The following is a 21,650-nucleotide window of genomic DNA, read 5'->3' as shown; positions in this document are numbered from 1 at the left end:
TGTCCAAGTCCCAACTCTTGCTTATGATTTTGTTGATTTAAAATTCTTCGTTTTCTGCAATCGAGTAATATAGTCTCATCTTTACGCTACTTCGAATTTTCACACCTCCATAGTCGAGTCTGCTTAGACGTTGGTTCAATAGAGGAAGAAGCTTATTATGTACTGTCTCAATCTTTTGTATTTTTCATCTTTCAAACTGTCTTTCTGGTTTTTTTTTTTGTTACTTTGACAAAAAAATCTTTCTCATTTTTATTATTACTTGGCATAATTCTTTTTGGGTGACTGATAAATTTTCACATTTAAAATAGGATAAATTTCAGATTAAAAAAATGAAAGATATTAGACATTTTATAATTATAAGTTCATATCATTAATGTCTATATTATGTGATATGTTCGAGTAAAACTAGAATTCCGATAGGTATTCGATGATATATACACTCCAAATTAATAATTGACCTACTATCATTGGTGTATTGTGTTTTTATCTTTTTATACTACAAGTCACTTGTCTTACATAAGTTTTGAACCTTTAAAATACTAACAATTTAACCCAAAAAATGGTTAGGAAATATACGTTTGAATCAATTATAAGTCTACACTCAATAATAATGCTCAGCAGCTCATCAACGGAGATACATCAAGCCCCCTTGATGATTAGGTGACTTGGATAGATATTTTGATCTATAGCCAACCAAAATTCCATTTGAATTTTCGTGTTTTTTTTTTCCAAGTTGAAATTTCGTATTGACGGTGAATATATAGGCAAAGGACAGTAAATGTTTTCATCCTTTACTGTCCTTACTAGTTAGTACGTGCTGCTCCCTTATTGGAAAGAGGATCCAATAATGGAATTCAATAATGCAATCATAAACATCATAAGGGGCCCGATGTAATGACGTACACATACTTTGATACTTATGTCCTTACCATCTGATTTTTATCGTAAATAATGTCTATGGAAGTGGGCAGAGAGTTTATTAGTTATTTCATGAAATCATCCTAAAATTGTAAATAATCATTTGATTATATATTCCCTTCTTTTTATAGGACTACATATTAGTCATTCTTTGACTTTTCTCATTCCTACTCCTCGTTCTCTTTAAATAGAGGGCAACATTTTTTATTCGTCACTTGTTTCTTTACAGAAAGAGTGTTATAAAAAGTTGAAAAAATGGCTTCCAAGGCTTTGCTTCTGGTGAGTCTCTTTGCGGTTCTTCTTGTCATCTCTGAAGTTGCAGGGGAATCTGAAAGGCAGTCGGGTACTTCCATATATATTTCAGTTAATATATATATATATATAATATTTTGGAACAAGGGTATCAGTCAATATTTCATGCTATTCAAAAATACACGCTTAAGAATTATGTTGAATCCTAGAGTAAGTCAAGACAATTAAGTATGATATTGATCTGCTATTATACTTATCATCCCATCTCAAATTATTTTGATTTTGTTTTGTGCAGCTTTTGTAGAACGTATATAAATGTTTTGAAATCGGAAGGCACCATTGCACGTGGTAAACAAGATCTTTGAAATAATGTATTGTTATGGACAGGCACAGTGAAGTCAGAGAGTGAGGAGACACTGCACCCTGATCAACAGAGCTACGGAGGAGACGGCGGACACGGCCGAGGATACGGTGGAGGGTGTAGGTCTTCTCCGTATAACTACCTTATCTTGATCCAATGGTTGTTAGGATTCGCTGTGTGGGTCTAGGTCATAATTCGAGTGCTCCCCCAGTGAGAGTCTACTGCGATTTCAGTTATGATGGTTATCCGTATATGTAGTGGTAAGAAAACTCCGGATTTTTATTGACTTTGTAGGTTTTGTCTGAGTTTCAGCTTGAGATTCTCACACTTAACGAAAAAGAAGTCTCATCTGTATCATTTGTAATGAAATAAGAGCCTTAAATATACTAAAGGGGCAGGATATATTAGGACCAAACAATGGGAATAAAGTTTCATATTTTATTGTCTCTGTGTTTGACTTGTAAACTTCGCTGTTTTCATAATAAAATCGTCTGTAGTTTTATTTTTCCATAAAAAAAAGAAATATAACTTTTTTTTTTGTCGTCCAATCTTTTATTAAAGAAAGCCCAACAATAAGCAAATTACAGCAAGATTTGAGGCCCCAATCCTTACACATTAAAGCCCAAAATATCAACCCATATATAGCCCACAATAAAAGATAAGGATCGATAATTAAAGAACACGTGTTACACACGCAGCATAATTGGGGTGAACGCCGATTAATGGTTAGAAGATGCCGCCGATCTCATCGACGATACAGAGCTTCGCCGGAAAATCGATAATCCGAAGAGTTCAAAACCATAGGTTAACTCCAATCAGATCTATCATCCTCCTCAAATTGCTGCTTCTTCACCTATTGTTTCCTCCTCAATAAGATCCAGAGAGTAATTGAGCAGAAACTCTAATCCTTCATTTGAATCATCGCCAATCATCTATACTCAGGACATGTCACCCATACCTTGAAGAAGGCTTTAAAATAGGGGACTTAGGGAGATTCCAATCCCAGCCCAGAAAAGATGATACTAGTAATTGAAGAAGAAGACTTCCAACTCTTACCTCCAGATCCAATCACCACCGCCTCATATACAAGAGGAACCAATTGTAGAGGAGAATGGGCATAAAACATCCGATAAATCAGAAAACCTTAACTTTAACACAAGAAGATCAAAGATTCCTCTAATTTGATAAAATCCTTCACTCCACTAAGGATTGGTGTTGGATTTTACTACATAAGAAGAAGGAATCAAACATAGAAGAAAAAGAACTCTGATAAACGGAATAAAACAAATCCGATCAAGTCGAAATTATTATCCATTATACACGGAAGGAAGATCCGATATTAATCGGAAGTATATACATCAAAAAAAGAGAGAAAAACTCTCTCTCTTCTCAAAGATGGAGATGAGAGAAGAGAGAGAGAGGATAAAAACTCTCTAAAAAGAAATATAACTAGACACCCTGGAGTCGATATTTTTATATACTCGGTCACTTTACAAATTTCACAAAATATATTGCTATTGGTGTTGCTCCACTTATAAGAGATGAAAGGCCTGCAAGTTTCTTAAACATTAAACATTCATATTTAATTTACCAACGTTGGGTTGGGCCAGTGGTAAAAAGATTTGGGTAGGTGTCCGTCCATCATGGATTCAACATGTTGAGAGAGGCTAAACCGGAAACACAAATTTTTTATTTTTGGCCCTTTATTATACTAAAACAACATAATATCTTATATATAAAAAAGTTGCTCAACTTTTAGCATATCATTGACATATCAGCATAGGATAGATTGACATCTGTCTTTAAATTTTAATTAATAAATTTTAATATTAAATTTTAAAACATTTAAAGAATATGAAAAGTTTGGTTTATTAATTGACTCTTAATTAAAATTTATATTAATGTTAAACAAAAATTTATGTTATAACTAATTAAAAATATTGATAGATATGTATTTAATTTTTATATAATTGTAGATTACTTAATAATATTTAGATTACTTAATAATATTCAAGATGTATTTTAAATTATTTTTTTAAAATTATTTATAATAAAATACTGACAAGTAACAAATGAAATGATGATTATATAAATTTTATTTTTTAAATTAATTGACTATCAATTAATATTTCTGTAAATGTTAAACAAAAATTTATGTTATAACTAATTAAAAGTTTTTGAATGATATTTTTTAATCTTAATATAACTTTAAATTATTAAATAATATTCAATATGTATTAATATTTTATAATTTTTTAGAATAAAATATTAACAAGTAATAGGTAACAAGTAATGATTATATTAATTTTTATAAAAATATAAAAAAAAGTTTAAAAATTTTGAAAAGAAAAACCTACACGTAACGTGCGGATATTCACTTAGTATATATAATACAATCAACTTTCTCCATCTGAATGCCACATCAGCATTGGAGAGAGTGACACATGTCCATTTACAATCTTAATTAAAAAATAATTAATGAATTTTAAAGAAACACATTAAAGAATATAAATAAATAATATGTATATAAATAAATTTATATAATAAACTAATTAAAATTTAATTTAAATATAATACAACTTATAAATATTATATAATACAAAACTTTTTAAATGCACCATTCTATTTTCTTTTGTTAAATGATTTAAATTTCATTTTTAAACTAAAAAATAATTAAATTTTAATGCAAGTGAAAAAAATTATAAAACTGAATATATTAAGAAATTTCAAATAATATTATGTAAAACTCTAACTAATAAATTTATAAAACATAAAAATTAATAAATGATTAAAAAGATAAAAAATATAAAAAATAATAGTAAAAAGAAGAATGGATATATAAAAATGTCATAAATTGTTTTTTTTGTACAAAAAAACCAGGAATCAATAAAATATATATAACAAAAAAACTCAAAATTGTATATTGAGAAAGTTGACAAATATTATATTAGTAGGATTTACAACAATAAAAAAATATGAAGATGGAAGAACAAATAAATATTGCTCTCTAGTATTCAACTTATAAAAATATGTGAACTATTATATTTTTATACAGAAATTAAATATTAGGTTTTTAATTCTTTATTACAACTGGTGTATAATAATTACAAATAATATGTTATAAAAAATCAAAGAAAATATAAATATTTTAAAGGCAAAAATATTTATAATAAAAATAAAATTTAATAAAAGTTTTTAAAATGTATAATTTAAAATATAAATTAAATAAAACCGCGTATACGCGCAGGTTCTCTCCTAGTCTATAATATAAAACTTGGGTAACTTTCTCCAGATTTGTGCCACGTCAGCACATGAAAGACTGCCACGTGTACACCCAAATTCCACTCTTGCGCTTCCTTTTTTTTTTATTTCTTAAGCGTTTTGCAATTTCCAAACGGAATTCCAATTTCTCTGAAACCTTCGTTTTTCTGTTGCCTGTACAACTTCTGTTGGATTAATAATTATGGGTGATGAATTTGTCATCCCTTTTTAATTCTCCTGTAAGAAAGCTTCTACAAAACTTTCAAGAAGTAATTCAGCGAAGATGGTTCTGCATTTCATCGTCGATGACAATGGCGAAGCTTTTTAAATCCTAAAGGTATGATTCATCAATTTTTCATGACTCTACGTTTGTTGGATCAAGGGAAAACAGATTAGCTTATATAAGAAAATTGAATTTGTAGAATTTGGTCCGTTGTAGGAGTGTTGCGACAAAGATTGTGGAAACAAATAAGAACTTGAAAGCTTAAGGACGAGTCATCCTTTATTAATGTGGCCGATTCTAAAGGATTCTAGCGAATATGATATGATGTGTCTCTATGCAAATCTGTCTCGGGGAAATCGACTTCTTGTCCAGCTGGTACACTATAAATCTCTAATAGTTAAACTCGAAATCTTGCTTCTGTTTTGGTTGCATGTTATGAGATGCAAAAGGAGAGAACGAGAAGAGACTTATATAATCCACTTTTACGTTTCTGGCAGAGAGTCTTACAGTGTGATGGGTTGTTTGCACACATTGTCCTTTCCATATCTCTTTGAATAGATTGCTATGAAGCCTAACAATATAGTGCCTGTTTTATGAAATGAAACAGGGAATATTAGTATGTACATGTGATAATCAGAGGTGAAATAGTATTGACAGACATTGAATTATGATGACAATCAGAGATTGTGCCTGCAGCAAAGAACTACCAGAATAAAAGCCTACATGTGGCGCCATGGAGGAGAGCAGAGTTTGTGAAATCCAAGTGGATGTCTCCTCATTTCCGAGCTGATTCAATCTAAGATACCGAAACAGGTAGATATGCTAACTGAATTCTTTCATTACAATATATGTGCAAACTCAAACCTGCAATTTGATTCTCTTTTTAATTCACTTTTTTTAACCATGTTATGTGTTGGTTTTCCATGCTAATTTGACCCCTATATGGAGACTGCATACAACACCAATCTTCCTATGATTCGGTTCCGACGTAAGAGTCTGCACCATCATTCGTTCTTCATCCCTCAAGGTTAGTCGCTTCTGCCTTTTCCTTGTTATTGAAAATTTTCCACTCCTCCGCTAGCTAGCTTTTGGTTTATTTCATATAGAAAATCAATAAGAACATGAATTTACATATGAAATCAAGAAAAGGTATGAAGATTCAAATGTACAATGCTATTACTTCATCCATTGTACTATCTGTGCAAAGCATTTCGAGTTAGCATTCGTATTGTTTGTAGCTGTAAAGAGGCACTTCTAGAAAGCTAAACTACGCCAATGCTCTTGTCCGGACTTGTGTTATGATGACTTGTGTTTGTTCTTATGGCTTCGGGTTTAACCTTTTTTTTGGGTAAAAGCTATAGCTTAAACTTGACTATTGAAATATCGTGATTTATCATCATTATTCAAGATAAGCAATGAAAGAAATAAGAGAGTAAAAAATTCTAAAGACACTGATGCGCAGGTGATTGATTGAGCTTTCTCATTGAGATCTATTATTAGGAAACATGTCTTAATTAACTACCTCAAAATCTGAGAAATGCTCTCTATTCATGCAGATTGAAGGAGGATTTTCATACTTACGTACACCATGCCTAAAATTTGTAAGCGTTATTCAATCTAACTCTTATAGTACTACTACTACATTCAGTTTCTGAATAGATAGAAGTAAGAATGTTCATCAGATTTCAGAATACCAAGAGTCGAGACTAAAAATTTGCGAAGGTGGATGAAAGACTTAATGAGTAAATATTAATGTCTCTAAATGACCCCAAGTGGAATGCAGGTGCTTTGATAATCACTGAGACGTTGAAAGTCCAAGATGCAAACTCTTGAAAGTTATAGTCATCCTCCTAGGAAATCCACATTTTCCGTGAAGTTGATCAAGGAATGAGAGTCTTGGATAACTGGTATAAATTGCTTACAAATGTGTGGGATAAATTTCTTTGAATTCTCATTTAAATAGAACAATTATATGGAATATCATAGAATAAGTCATTCAAATTCGGCATGATAATTTCTTAAGTATAATATGTTTAACTCACTATTTTTCAATGCCCAAAAAATATATCTCCAAAAGTATATACACCAAATACTTAAAAAGAAAAGTACAAAATTAACACCCGCGTGTAACGCGGATTCTCACCTAGTCACCATTTCATCCCATTTGCTTGGATTATCGTAGAATAAGAGGAGCCGTCTTAGGAAAGGAAATGACTCAACTTAAAAAAAAGAAAGACAGATGCCTAGCTGCGAGGCGAGGGAGTCACTTGTCTGGTCTTGTGGTGCACGTTACGAGAATTAAATGAGGCCCCAGCTCGACTCGAGACCTTCACTCCTTACAACTCCAATAGTGGCGCTGAGCGGCTGGAGATTGATTGAAAAGGCAGCCCAGCCAGCCCGCCTCTTTAGTGATTGTGATCAAGAGCACACACTGGACCTTACCCACTAATCATCATCTCATCTGGCGCGAAGCAAAAAGAGGGAAAAAAAACCTTCCTTCCCAGCCCAGCCCCCCCCCCCTAGCCGCCTACCTACTCGTGCTCGTAGCTCGATCGGAGGTCAAGAGCGTGGTCCGGCATAAAAACGGAAGTCGTCCGTATCAAGTAATACGTGAATTGCTCAGTAGTGCTGTCGCCACTACCATAGCTGGCGGAAATAGCTTAATGGTAGAGCATAGCCTTGCCAAGGCTAAGGTTGAGGGTTCAAGTCCCTCCTTCCGCTCCTGGTGTTCGAACTAGTCATTAATGGTTGGCTTCATTGGTATCCTTTCGGTATGCCTTGCGAACATTTTCATTTTTAGCGCCTTCTCTTCTTTAGAGAAGCCAAACTCGAACGGATAGAGCAGATGGTCCAACTACATAACTTTTTCTTTTTGATTCTTTTTATGGTCGTGCCTTGTGTCACGGCAGCACCCGTACTATTGAAATGGTTCGTCAGTAGAGATGTTCCCACGGGTGCCCCTTTTTCCAATGGTACTATAATTCCTATTCCTATCTCTTCATTCCCTCTTTTGGTCTATCTACATTCCAGGAAAATCATACGCTCTATGGACGGAGCAAAAAGTGGAGTCTTGGTCAGAGCAAGTCGCCCTATTCTATTACCAGAGATAATTGGGAGAAGCTCATCCGAAACTAGAGCTAGAAAGGCCTTATTTTTTTTTCATTCCCGTTCTTCATTTCCGTCTTCTCGAATCCAAGGGGGACTTCTCATATTTAGAATCTTTCTGCGGTGTGCTCTGTTTACTATTCTTTCGTACTTTCCTCTTTTTAGCACGCGATAGGTCAGCGAAGCGTGAGCGGGCGCGGAGAAGGAAAGGCCAAACACTTCGGCCGAACGGGAATGAGCAACGATGAAATGACAAGATGAGGTGCTCCGGGCACCCCCATTTAGATTTAGAAAGAAGGGTCGAAGGTTTTGGGCCTATAGCTTTCCCCGTCCCGCCTGAGTTGGGTGGTGCTTGTGTGGGGGGCGTGCCACCAGAAATCGGGCTTGAAGCTCTCGCCTTACCAAGGAGCCGACAGCTGATGGCTATGGCTGTTGGTCACGACTACTACCAAAAGGTTCCAATGAAGATGAATATTTCACATGAAGGAGTGTGCATCTGTATGTTGGGTGTTCTTCTGTCGTGCGACCCGGCAGCTTATGTGCGACCTGTGGCCCACGCCTCCTATTTGTTCAGGGCGGGCGGCGTGAACTCTGATTCGATCCGGGTATTCAATCCCGCCGCTGAGATGCTCAGTTGACTCCTTAACCTTGATAGGAAGATGGCTTATTCAAAAATTCGTGCATAAGGGTAAGGAACTTTGGATGAACTAATGCGAATGAGTGTAAGCTTCGCTGCTCGGAAACACCCAGTGCTGACCACACTGAGAGATACGAAAGCGCGGGTAACGCTAGTTGGCGAAGTGGCGTTAAGCATCCCTAGCGGTACGAAAAGAGAGGTCGTGATGATATCATCTACGTCCGTACCGCTCCTCGTGGAGTAGATCCCGCATCCAACCAAGTCTTTGACCAGGGAACGGGATAATTCCCACTACCTCTGGCAGGCCAGCCGGGCCATGAGCGCGGTGGGAATGGGCTTCCCAAAAAGCCAGCTCCGGGCCGGGGTCGGCATAGAATGAAGGGGACAGCCCTAATGTTGTGTTGGCAAAGCCAACTTTTTAGGTTGCGGGCGGAGAAGAGCGGACGTGGGGACTCGGGTCGCGGGGTGCAGCGTAACTAAGAAAGCCATTCCATTTAGGGCGAGACAGAATGGGCGGGCACGAGCGGTCTGGTGTCCGAGTCAATTGGTCAGACGACGACTACTTCACTTATTAGATTAGTATTATTAGCCTATCCCGGAATGAAATGAGATAAAATAGAAAGAACGCGAAGCGCTAGCGCTATAGGATTGGTTTTTTTGGGGGGATAAGCTCGCTTCTTCACAAGCTTACCCCCGCCCCGACCGGCAGCTGCTGGGTCTCCTCATCTCTCCTAAACTTCCCCCGGTCTTCGACCCGAGCTGTATGAGGCAGAAACTCGTCCCACGTACGGTTTGGAGGCCGAGCCCCACCCCAGCAGTAATGGTGCGGCTGAGGTCAACTAACACAAAGAAGATACAGTTCACTCAACAATTGCCTTTGGGTTCCGAACTCCATATGGGGAAGGAGCGTTGTTGTTTGCGAGGTCTCGATCATTTACATGGACCCACTTCTCATTCCATTTGTGGGAATTTGATGATCTGTAAACCGTCCCTAACGAACGATCGGCTCATGTTTGAGCATGATGAATCACTTCATGCCGACCTCTTGCTAATAAACTTTCCGGCCTCATATAAGAATGGAAAACTTGAGCATTTTATGCATTGGTGGATGAAGAATCGCAAACATAATCATTTTTGGTTAACCATGTTCCCAGAAAAAAATACTTTCGAGAAAAGACGAGCACGGCTGAAGTGGCTATACATACAAATCTATTTACGGATCTATATGCTTCGATTGGAACTGGAAGTTCCAGAACAGGAGGTTGGTATACCACCATAATGAAACTGCCTTTTATTTTTTTTATTCGGATAGGATTTATGTTGGCTTCGTTGGGAGGCTCGCCTAGTTTATTACGTCAGCTCCAAAAGGATAAGTTGCGTTGGAATCGAGAAAGTTCCGTGGAGTTCATAACATAATTGCATAAAAGGAGTCAAAGTAGTGGCTGCGGCGCGTCAAGGCACTTCTTCGGCGGTCTCCGTCTCGCCCGCCTGCCATCAGTAATAGGAAAGCTTTCAATCAATAGAAATCGTATTCGTGAATAAATCCCCTTTGTTTGAATCCAATATTATGCACTTTTTTTTTCGGTAGCAGGACTCTCTTCTGTCCGTTTGAACTCTTGAGCTGGAGCAGGAGCAGGAGAACGGAATAGGCATCCATTAGCGGAGGAACCCCGTCGCACGACATCTATGAAAGCAGCAGTGGGCGAACCGGCGGTGAACAGGAAGAGGGAGGAACGCCCGATCGCTAGGAAGAAGCAAGCCTATTCCCTTCGTTGATGTTGTAGCTTTCGTTGTTTAGAGGGCGCATGAATGGGGCAGCTAATTAATTGCCTAGTAGTGCTGCTGTTCCTGCAAGCATGAAGTACGGTAGCCGGCTCAGTCTCTGAATTGAGGAACGCCAGTTAGTCGACTAAAAGGAGATGAACGCCTTTGAATTATAGCGGAAAAGGAAAACATTGTTGATTCAGTCGAGAACAACATCTGCTCTGTGAAAGCTTACCGAAAACTTTCACAAGAAGGTCCAGAAAAGAGGGTGTAGGCTATCCTTCCTGCAAGTCGATTTTGAGACTTGTCTCTAAACTAAAGGATTCCCCATCTCTGACTTTGTATTAGGTATTAGGGGGGGCCAAAACAGTGTTGAGATTGATCGGGCAGGGAAGATTGGCGTTTACGTCTTCCCAACAGACTTTGAAAAGAACCAATCCGAGGATCGTCTCGCAAGCACAATGAGCCAAAAAGCTCATCCATTATGGCAATCTCGAACTCCACGCCTACTGAATCCCTTTTCAGGGTCTCGTGTCGTTAAAGTATCGCATTCTACATGACTCAAAGACGACTTCATCTACATCTCGATTCGCGATATCCCACCACTTCCACATACTTCAGTGAAGTGCTCACTCCCTTTATCAATCAGGGGATGTTGACGTGTAAAAAACAAAGGCAGACTTATTCCCAAGAACCCCTAACTTAGCGGGTGAGCGCTCTATCCGTTGAGCTATGAAGGCAGATGTGACATGGTGTGGCGTAAAAGGATTCGCACCTTTGCTAGCCCGGTCCCAATGAACCGATCAATGCCTGCCACGTCTACTCTTCTTGTGGCTCCTCATACCCTTCAACACAAAAGTCTTGGTACCCTTGATATCCACCATACTCTTCACAAGAGTTTACCGTCATCTTTTATTTTGGTCACGCTTCAATATCTTATCCATTTTTGCATTCAGCTCTTGGATGGCATGATGAGATTCATCATTATTTTTCCTTGTAGTCCGATCATAATCCGAGCCATGACTCCCATTGCTTTGTGCGAGATTCTCTACCCAAGTATAAGCATCGGCTTCCTCAATTGTTTGACTCATGAAGCTTCTCGTAGACACCAGAGCTTTGGCGTTCCTCAAAGTCACATCTCTCGCCCAAGTTCAGCGGACTCAATCGCACCCTTCCTTCGTCGTATAGAAGATAGTTCCGATCGTTGAGTTTAATGGAGACTCAACTAGTAATATTGATATTGGAAGGAAAAGGATAAGACTCAAGAGAACCCTCCATGGCTCTTGATACCATGCGAGTGTTCATGGGCTTCCAACTCAAAACCAATTGGCAATGAGTGGAGAGGGTGAAAGCTTTATATACTAGTGTAGGTCCCTTCTCACTTTCAATTAGGGATTCCTAACAAAGGGAAGTCTGGATACTTGACACAGGTTGTTCTTTCGGAAGAAGAGAATGGTTTGTGAGTTTATCAGATGCTGGTAGTGGAAAAGTAAAGATGGCAAATGACACCATGTCAACAGTGAAGGGAATAGGAAGTGTGAGACTGAGAAATGAAGATGGTTCTACTGTTTTGCTGACAAAGGTGAGATATGTCCCCAGGGTGAGAGCATTACTAATCGGGGAAGTTTGAACTAGCTGGAGAGTCAGGATCTCTTCTCGAAAGCTATTATCAACGTTCAGCGATTGAATTACCTTCAGTAAATCTAACCAGCTAAGCTACCCTTTATAATTAAGTTAAGAAAGGGCAGTTCTGTTGATTCCCAATCTCAAAACTGAGAGTGCGAAGTCACAAGCTGATGGGCTATATGTGAAGTTCAAAAACCCAGTTAAGAAAGGAAATATATAGCTATGAAGCTGAAACTTGAACTAGGAATTGCCTACTCTAAACCTGTTTGTAAAAGCTCCAACTATAGCTATAAGAGCCCAATCTCTTGACTTTGGTAAGGCTTCTGTTGAAGTGACTTCCCCAGGTTTTGAACCCTAGATAGCTCAGTTACTTGCGATGGAAAGGCACTCTCAAGAAAAGACGTGAAATCTAGTTGCGTTGTCTTATCTATCACTATTCAAGCTTCCAAGTCGGAATCCAAGATAACCCTTTATTCATTTCATCCCTCTCGCTTTGCTCGAGTCACTTTCGTCCCTTCCTTTCTTCATTTGTTTTGGTTGGTCAAGGTAGTTGCCTATCTTCTTCTAGTGTAATGGTTGGGATTCTTTAGATGTAGCTGAAGGATTCAGGCGTCATACAGAATAGAAAGGGAAGAAACCTACCACTCTATTACTGGGGGACGATATGAAAATGTGTCGGCACGGTTCCAACTCGTGGAAAAAGGAGGACTTTGTGAAGAGCTACCAAGCCTTGAGAACAGAGCGAGCCTTACAGCTTGAAAGGAACCTGAAAGATGGATCTTGAAACCTTGGGGAAAGTTTCCTACGGCGAGCTCGAGCAGAAGGGGTTCCTCCGGCGCGTCTAGCCCTATTTCTATCCAATTCCGGCAAGGTAATCCAATTGGAAAACCCTGACTGAACGTGAAGATGTTATGTCGACTTAATCCGTGGTTGAATATGTTATGTCGGCTTATAAGAAGTTGAAGATTTCGGGCTATAGGTCTAAGCACCTAAACTCCCCTTTTCTAGCATGCTATAGTTATTAAAGTCTCTCGATGTTGGGAATGGGAGATTACCGGTAAGCCAGATGCTTAAGCCTATTCTTTTCGTTTTGGGATTTGAGTAGGTAAGGGCAGCGGGCAGAGGTCGATCTGCAGCTCTCGACTTCGTAGTGCCAACTGTAGGGCTAGGTCACCTAAAATATGTAAATGTGGGCCCTGTTCCACAATCTAAAAACTCAAACAACCGAGACAGCTGTCAAAAATATGGTGGGTCACCACCTTTGCCTCTGATAGCTACGAGGAACGCCTTGTAACCTGTTCATAATGATCCCGCATAGGCATCTGACTTTCTTAGACAAAAGCGGGATAGTGAAATAGACGTCCAGTCTCCGATCCCCTTGATTGATCTCGACTTTACCAGCTCATGAACGGGGCATTCATCAGACTTGAGCAGTAGGTTTCGACTCGGTCAGCTGTCTTGATGAAGATTGACATCAGCCAAAGAGAATGAATTGACTTAGGGTTTCTTACTATGTGCTCGATCCGATCAACGAAAAGAAATCCTGAACTTACATAAAGAAACGTGAGAATCTTCACAGTTGACATTTTCGATTGAGAAAGTGGCAGGCGTTCCTCGAGCTCTACTGTAGTGCCTTGCAAGGTCGTAGAGCCGGTAACCTTCGTTCACCTAAAATGGAAAAAAGGTCTGTGATTGAGACTAAGGAACGCTAGCTATATGCTTAACACATGCAAGTCGATCAGTTCGCCCTTTCGCCTATCGGCTTGGCAGGCAAGCTACCTTGCTTGCATTCTATAAACGGTAACTTCCGCGCCGAGGAACGCCTCAGATAAAGATGTCTCAGACGCTACTCTCCCGGCAAGAACAACTTATTCTATTGTGATTTTTTTGGCGGGTTCGGTCAGGAGAGACAAAAGAGAGATGCTTTCTATCAGTCAAAAGGGGATAGCGCCCCCCGCCATGCTCCCACGGCCTGCTTACCGAGGAATAGAAAGGGAGGACCGAGGGGGAGGTCCACAGCCAGTAGGGTTGGGGTATAGAGCCGTAAGCACGGTGGGGTGTGAGAGAGGACGTGCTTGTACGGTTCATAGAAGGGTATGATCAACTCGTTGATTGTTGGTAACTTGAACTCCTCTATATTCGAAATATGCCTTTCTAGGATGGTCTCTTATGAAGTCTCTATTGGTCTTATTCTTATTGTGCGTCTCTTATGAAGTCTCTATTGGTCTTATTCTTATTATGAAGTCTCTATTGGTCTCTTATGATGTTCCCCTAACCCAACCCGGGAACGGACCGGAGGGAACCGCAGCATGGGTAATGTCCGCGTCTCGTCGTAAGGCTCATTTTGAGTTGTGGGTCATAGGTCGGGCTTCGGGCGGGCAGCTTTATCTGATCAAGAGCCGGGGCACAAGGGTCCTGGTACTATCCCAGGTGCAAAGAACCCCGGAGGTGACTGCAATGAGCAGAAATCTCACTCACCGGCCTAAACGACGAGAAAACACTCGAACGTGAGAGCAAGGGATCACCCAACGAATGGATGAGCGCCAAGGAGGGAGGAGGCAAGCACCATGCTTTCAGAGAAGTGGCGGTCCGAATCTTATCTGAACTGCGAGAATAACTGACTAAGCTGTGCCATAAGGGTCATTCTAAAAGCAGGACAGGGGTTCCTCCAGCTTCGCTGAAAAAGCTAGGTTCCTCCTTTAGGTTGTTTAAGTAGGTTGGGTGACAGATCGGCCATAGGAGTACTCCGGGATATAAACCAGGGCAACAAATGTCGAGCATACAATGATGCCGCCCGTTTTCATTTCAGAGGAAAGGGCTGTAGGTGATGGCGCGTTTTGCTTCTTATCTAGAGAGGGGCGAAGTCACTCGACTGAAAGGAGAGGGCGTAAGCATGACTCGAGCACTTGTCTAGAGAGGGGCGCTGAAATCGTTCCTATTGGGTCGTGTGTGGCTTTAGTATAGATGAATAAAGGCGGGCGCCGAAAAGGAAGCAGCCCAGCCTCTTCAACAAAGCTTTGCTTGGTAGGCGCTGCCTACTCACTCGGACAATGCTCTGAACACGAGAGTGTGCAGTTCCGCCCCCTTCTCTCATGCTGAGTCACAGACAGCGCCTCGAAAAGCACGGACGAGCCACATGCAGGGAAACTTGCACGTGTGGTTCTGGCCGGGGACACCCGGTATACTGTACTAATATGTGTAGGTCCCCGTAATTCGAGTGAGATTGTCATAGCGCAAAAGCAGATATGGTCTGGTATTCCCCTGTTCCCTGTATTGGTTATGTTCCTTATTTCTCGTCTAGCAGAAACTAATCGAGCTCCGTGTGATCTCCCAGAAGCGGAAGCTGAATCAGTTGCAGGCTATAATGTAGAATATGCGTGGGATGCGGTCCTTAATAGTCTACTGTTGGCGGAAGCCAATGTCCCGGGGTCCCGGGGACTCATTCTGACTGAAACTAGGGCTGGGTCTTTACCAACTCAAAAATATTCGATTTTTGGGAAGACAAAAAACGTGATCGCCTAGCGCGAGTCTTATTGAAAAGGCCCTTTACTATAGATGCCCCTTATTGAAAACTCAAGGAAAGGTTGATATATATGTATTATATTAATGCGTAATGCGCTCAAGCATGCGAAGAAAGCCGACCTTACCTTTAGCAACAAGGGCGCTTAGGCTTTACTAAGAAGTGTGAAAGGGCTTTTCTTGCTTATTTAGTAAAGTCACGCTTTTTTATTTAGAATTTTGTAGGTGCTTGCTGGGGCAGGACACTCTTCATTCTTCATTCGAAACTTTTGAATGTCGGGTCGGAGGTTTCTGCCTTGTTATCAAAAAGGAAGTTGGGTAAAGCAAACTCCCTCCTTGGACAAGCACGGGGCTTAGTCAAGTAGAACCGGGTTGCGCTGCTTGATGCTCCGATCGAAAACAAATCAGTGGGGCCATGCCGGTACGACTGAATATACGTTAGAAAGGTCAATCCCTCCCCTACGACACCAAAAAACCCGGGCCGAACTTCTAACAGCCCGCCCGCTTCCATAGAAAAATATCGCGGCAACGTAGACCTAAGTGGTCATATTGGATCCTTGGGAACCATCACAAGTACGGCCGGCCTATATTTGAACGAGAATGCCGTGTCGTTCAGCGGAGCCTAAAAGAAGGTGACTCGCGCAGACAGCTGACTCCTTTCCAATAGAAAGGAATAACCAAACCAACCCAGCTGGCTGATCAATCTCAGAGATCTTATCGGCCGGCAAACCGGAGACGGACGACCACGGTTCCGACCTTACCAGCACCAGAGGTGTACTAATCAATGAACCCCCGAAACCAACATTCTTTTCTGACAAAATCCACCAAGTCTAAGCGGTCACGACATCTTGTTGATATTGATTGAGGACTTTCGCTGACTGACTCCATCCATAAACCTAGACCCCGGTAACCTTCGTAACCAAAGCGTCACGACAACATCCAAAGTTGACCTTTGGATTCTGAAGTAGGGGGCAAGGAGGAGCGCGTAGAATGTCGACCACCACATAAGCCACTAGTGGCTGAGAGAAAGCGAGCAGCACCTTGTATAGGTTGGGCAGAGCTTGAAGAAGCAAGCCCCTATCAGAGCAGAGAAAGCCATTGCGTGCTAGCCTAACTAGCTAGCATTTTTCAGCTGGCTGTTATTTAGTTGTAGCGCGCCTTCCCTCCTTCTATAACTTTGGAAAGATTTAGCAGTATTTTCTTATGATGACCTGGTCGAGAGAGTACGATACATCGGTGTAAAAGGTTGAGTGGGATCTGTAAGGTTGGTTATAGTCAGGCCTGGCCGGAAAGTGTTCTTGCCTCATCATTAGCTCGGGTAGCCCCTGTTTCTGGTCTTTTAGTCACCTTCCAATGGCTCTTTTCCCAATCACATCCCCGAAAGACAGAAGGAAATACAAAGATTACCATTAGGCGAAAGCAGGTCCACAAGGTGAAGACTCTCTATCGTCAGATCAGATCGTTGGCAGTCTAGTTCTGCTTTCTTTTGAATCGAAGTTTAAGGCATTCAGACATGGGATTTGTTAAGTGCATTCAGCATCAGTATCTGCTTTCTTTCCTGGTGTAATTGCAGAGAAGATGTAGACAAAACTGACTGAATTCAATTCAAACCCTGTGCGAAGGAACTCAGGAATCACTTCCCCTTCATTGAAAACAACATAGGAAGGAGTGTTCTAAGGCCAATAGACAGAAAGTGAGTGCTGGATGTAGCATATCTGCTGTTCACTATCAACCATAGGCGTTCCTCGAGCAAGGCTTGATGGAATTGAGGTTCGATGTAATTGACCTGCCTTATGTTGGACTTCCCAACTTACCTAGCGGAAGAAAAGGGGTTCCTCCTATAAATCAAAATATGTCTAGGTCACTTCCACCAACAACTCAAGCTATTTCTTTCTGGGATTCTCCACAAGTACTAGAAAGTATGGGATCTCTACAACTTGTTCCACAAACTCAAACTATCGGTCAGGGGGTTCCTCCAGCTTTGCTGAAGAAGCTAGGTTCCTCCAAAGAAAAAGGTCCAAGCCCATTCTGATGGGACCACCCTACCTAATTCATTATCTCTTTTCCTGGTTCACTAAAAGCCGAGAATGAAAGAAGAAATAGGGCTTTGCCCGCTCTATTCTATTCCGAAAGAGGGGATTCGTGCAATGCCCAAGGTTGTCACTTCGTACCTTGAATCTTTGCTTAGTTAGCTTATCTTATTAGAAGAGGGAAACCTCTGAATTAGCACCGTATTGCTGCCTTGGCTGAAGCAACTAACCAATTAGGAACTCTTTGACCCATACGGAATCAACAACGAGAACCAATTTCTTTCTTTCATTTGCTCGCTACGCTTCGCCCTCTGTTTTATCCCATAAAGCAGTATTATCATGAGGACGGGACTGCTTCCTCGTGTGTGTACTGCTTGAGAATCCCCTGCTTGGATCTTTGAAGGACGGATTTCCTAAGCTTGATGAATGTGCCGAAATTTCTTTTTTGTGGCGAGCTTCATTCCTTTAGGAGCGGAAATGCCGACATCTACTATTCCATCAAAGAGCCTACTCGGAGGAACCCCTTCTAGTTCATCTGCATCAGCTAATATCGAATCTCAAGTTTTGCCCCGCCTGTTGCGGGCTATCATTCATATCTTAAGGCAGTTCACAGTTACTTGCATCAACAGGAAAGTCATCAGTCCCTTATTCTTGAACAACCTATGATGATTCATTTCCTCTTAGATTACCCCTCTTTTTGTCCAATGATTCCTTCTAACAGGGCATTCGTGAACAAGCCACCCTTATTTCCCAAGCCAAGCGATTCTCTTCTGCCTACTCGTGAGCAAGCCCTGCTAACAGCTCTTTTGTATGATTCTATTCCTATTTCCAGGGACATAACTCGATCTGGGAATCTCAATGGGCTTCGCTCCTGTAGATTAGGCAGTCTGGTCAATTTTTGTTCAAAAAGAGAAAAGAGCCTTTACGCCGACAGAGGATTCTATAACCGTGGATAAGGCAAAACCACTAGCATTCGATGCATCAATGAATGTGCTTGCGACCTCTTTTATGCTCGATGCCTATTCTGTGTTCCTTCTGTGGCATTTGTCACCTATTCTGATTCCCTTGCAGAAGCCCATTACATTCTTCCGTCTTTCTTCTCGTAAAAATGCAGGGGGAATAGACTGAAATAAGCTGCATGAAAATGCTCCTAATCTACTTCTACGAATCTACTTACACCTAAGGCAGAATAGACTGAGACCTAAGGCGTTCCTCGGAGTGACTCTTTCAACCAGAGAGAGTTAACCGTAGGAAAAAAAATCCCTGACTCGGGTGTATGAAATGCAACATAGACTGAGACCTAAGGCGGACTCCCCTGTAAACCTTTGACCGGCTGTCTAAGCTATCTATTTCCATTTCATTTTCCCCTTTTGAATGAAAGTCAATTTCCGCCCTAAAGTGGCATTAGAATTGATACACATAAAAAAAACCCCGTATTTTTTTGTTGTTAAGACTTCCCTTTGACAACAAAAAAAGACTTCCTGCCTGTGCTAATCCGCATTTCTTTCAAGCTTTAGGAGATATTTATAATGGAACGAGCCTGAGTTCGGTTCTGGTGCTCAATTTAGTAATAGTACGGGCAGGGCAGGTAAAGGCCAATTAAGAAATACTTTGTAGGGGACGGAAGGTAGATAACTGAACATCCGGAGCTAGGGATTGCTCTTTCCAGTCTCCGCTAGCGCTTCGCTGAAAGGCAGACAAGGACAAGGGAGACAAGGGAAAGAAGGATGGCTTCGAAAACAGATATAGAATCGATCTATATCTATATATTATGCTATTACTTGGCTTGGCCGAGAATCCTTGTTTTCTAGTCAGGCATCACTACAGCACAGGAAGTGGTCGGGCTATCTCACTGAGGCTAGAATAGATTAGAGCACGGTCCTCAACACGCATCTAAGGCCCCGCTCTAAGCCCATTTTCCCGCTTGTAATAGGTCTGGGTAGGCCCATAATGAGCTATAAGGCTACAAGTGCAGCTTCCGGGCGCGTTTCCTAGAGAGAAAATCTTTGTTGTTAGTACCGGGAAGATGTCGCTAGAAGGATCCGTCGGTCTTTACTAGTTCCTGCTTCTTGCTTCCTGTGTCGAAGGTGTAGCTGGCATACTGGAGTCAATATCTTTGTAGTTATCCGGAATAAGGGAAGAAGTGTACTAGATGTATTCGTTGTGTCTGGATCTAGTTGTTAAGATCCTTCTTGTAACCGGTGCAGCTTGTAGCTCACGAGGAAAGCTTACGAGTGAGCGGGCTAGCAGTGCTTCCCGTTTGTATAGAATATCTCTCTCTTTCGCTCGAGTTATTCTTACTTGTTTTGTTCGGATAGGAAGTACTCGGTATGATAGGTAGGAAGGTGTGCGAAGTGGTATTGCTGTTAATGGATGTGCTTGACTTGTAGGAAGCGAAGAAAGACCTCTGAGCTACCGGGATTCCCTCTCCTTTTAGTCGAGTAAGAAATCCCTCTCCGAGTAAGAAATCCCTCTCCTTACAGTCGAGTTATTGCTTCCCTCTGTGTGTGTTGCTAAAGGTATGGGAGCGGAGGAACCAAGCTTCTTCAGCGAAGCTGGAGGAACCCCTCATACGCCGGCTCAAATAATTGCTTGTCTAAATACTATATCTGGTAATGCTGGGGCACGCCTATAAGTCAAGGAGTAACCCCGAATGAAGATCTTTAGCACACACCTGAAGGAAGAGGGAAATAATTCACAGATACATTATTGGCAGGCGATGAACAGAGATCAAGTTCTTATGTATTTGAGGAACATTAAGAACATTTGTGAGTTAAAGAGAGCGAGAGATGGAGGGTAAAGAGATGGAACCAGTGTTGACAATGGGCAGACCAGAGCCATCGCCTATGAGGACTTCCTCTCCCCCATTATACTGCTGATGAAGGGACAGATTTGCCAGATCCGAGGTTATGTGATGTGTGGAGCACACACCGGAGTCAAGGATCCAGGGATTGTTGGTGGGAACAGTGGTGAGAACGCGGGAGTAGTTGGTGGAGTAGGCAGCAGTGGGCATTGAGAGGTCTGCATAGTCATTCCAGGTCCACGCATGTTGAAGATAGTTGTTATAAAATTGATAGAACCTAAAATGGATGAAACACCAGATAGATGAAGACTAAAAATTGCTAAATCAACTGCTCCTCCAGAATGACTGGTAATACCACTTAAGGGCGGATAGACCGTCCACCCAGTGCCGCTACCTACTTCTACTAAGGCTGAGCTTAATAGGAGAAAGAGACTTGGTGGCAACAACTAGAACAAAATATTATTCAATCGTGGAAATGCCATGTCAGGTGCACCTATCAGAATCGGAACAAACCAATTACCAAATCCACCTATCATCGCCGGCATAACCATAAAAAAGATCATTAAAAAAGCATGAGCTGTTATTAAAACATTATAAAGTTGATGATTCCCACCAAGAATTTGATCGCCGGGTCGTGCTAATTCCATACGAATTAGTACTGAGAAGCATGTGCCCATCACTCCAGCAATGGCACCGAAAATGAAATAGAGAGTCCCTATATCCTTGTGGTTTGTGGAGAACAGCCATCGAACCAGATTTTTCATCAATTTGAGATTCTTTCGTTTCTTTCCTTATCAGAGAGGGCCCCCTTAGGTATTTAGTAACTCGAGCATTTCTTGTTTACTCGAACAGCAAAGGAGAGGTGCTTTAGCAACTCAACTGAAAGGAGAGGGCGAAGTCATGACTCGAGCACTTGTTGCGAGAGGTACTTTAGTAACTCGACTGAAAAGGCGCGTAGTGGTCCAACGGAACTTACCGAGTGAAAGAGTTATTCTATGAAAGAAAATCTCCTTTTTTCACATATACAAGCTAAAACTACAGCCAACAGGGTGGAAGTTGTGTCTTTACAGTTACTCTCCTCTAATAGTGTAGGCCGTCCTCCTCTATGTTGCTACAAGGATTCTGTTGGAGCCGTGCTTGCACAGCATGAT

At 41.0% G+C, this 21,650-nt stretch overlaps 2 protein-coding genes, 1 long non-coding RNA gene and 1 other non-coding gene across 6 annotated transcripts; all 4 read left to right on the top strand.

Moving 5' to 3' along the window:
- The first annotated feature begins 941 nt into the window (after positions 1–941).
- LOC18013919 (glycine-rich protein 3) lies at positions 942–2,050 on the top strand. Its single transcript, XM_006396095.2, has 2 exons — positions 942–1,261; positions 1,558–2,050. The coding sequence occupies exons 1-2, from the start codon at positions 1,174–1,176 to the stop codon at positions 1,716–1,718; spliced, it is 249 nt and encodes an 82-aa protein (XP_006396158.1). The 5' UTR covers positions 942–1,173; the 3' UTR covers positions 1,719–2,050.
- A 2,880-nt stretch (positions 2,051–4,930) lies between these two features.
- On the top strand, positions 4,931–7,003 carry LOC112084633. Of its 3 annotated transcripts, XR_002898302.1 has the most exons (5): positions 4,931–5,129; positions 5,232–5,390; positions 5,697–6,042; positions 6,572–6,616; positions 6,789–7,003. It is a non-coding gene; the product is annotated as an uncharacterized LOC112084633 (long non-coding RNA). The 3 variants fall into 3 exon arrangements; XR_002898303.1 differs by lacking the exon at positions 4,931–5,129 and having other exon boundaries at positions 5,341–5,390; positions 5,623–6,042; positions 6,799–7,003; XR_002898301.1 differs by lacking the exon at positions 4,931–5,129 and having other exon boundaries at positions 5,341–5,390; positions 5,623–6,042.
- Positions 7,004–7,066: 63 nt separating this feature from the next.
- On the top strand, positions 7,067–8,387 carry LOC18013918. Its single transcript, XM_024153488.1, is given in 6 exon segments — positions 7,067–7,120; positions 7,163–7,284; positions 7,539–7,579; positions 7,582–7,607; positions 7,816–8,088; positions 8,286–8,387. Coding segments are annotated over 6 exon segments (612 nt in total). The 3' UTR covers positions 8,382–8,387.
- TRNAG-GCC lies at positions 7,665–7,736 on the top strand. Its single transcript has one exon. It is a non-coding gene; the product is annotated as a tRNA-Gly (tRNA).
- Positions 8,388–21,650: the final 13,263 nt, after the last annotated feature.

The sequence above is a fragment of the Eutrema salsugineum genome, unplaced genomic scaffold (genome assembly GCF_000478725.1).
Source record: "Eutrema salsugineum unplaced genomic scaffold, Eutsalg1_0 scaffold_4, whole genome shotgun sequence".
Taxonomy (NCBI): Eukaryota; Viridiplantae; Streptophyta; class Magnoliopsida; order Brassicales; family Brassicaceae; genus Eutrema; species Eutrema salsugineum.
The sequence above is the reverse complement of the archived record's forward strand: the minus strand, read 5'-3'. Positions and strand labels throughout refer to the sequence as shown.

Coding starts and splice junctions, on each gene's coding strand:
- LOC18013919 (XM_006396095.2), top strand. CDS start 1,174: ATGGCTTCCAAGGCTTTGCTTCTGGTGAGTCTCTTTGCGGTTCTTCTT. Junction 1,262..1,557: donor GGAATCTGAAAGGCAGTCGG/GTACTTCCATAT, acceptor TGTTATGGACAG/GCACAGTGAAGTCAGAGAGT.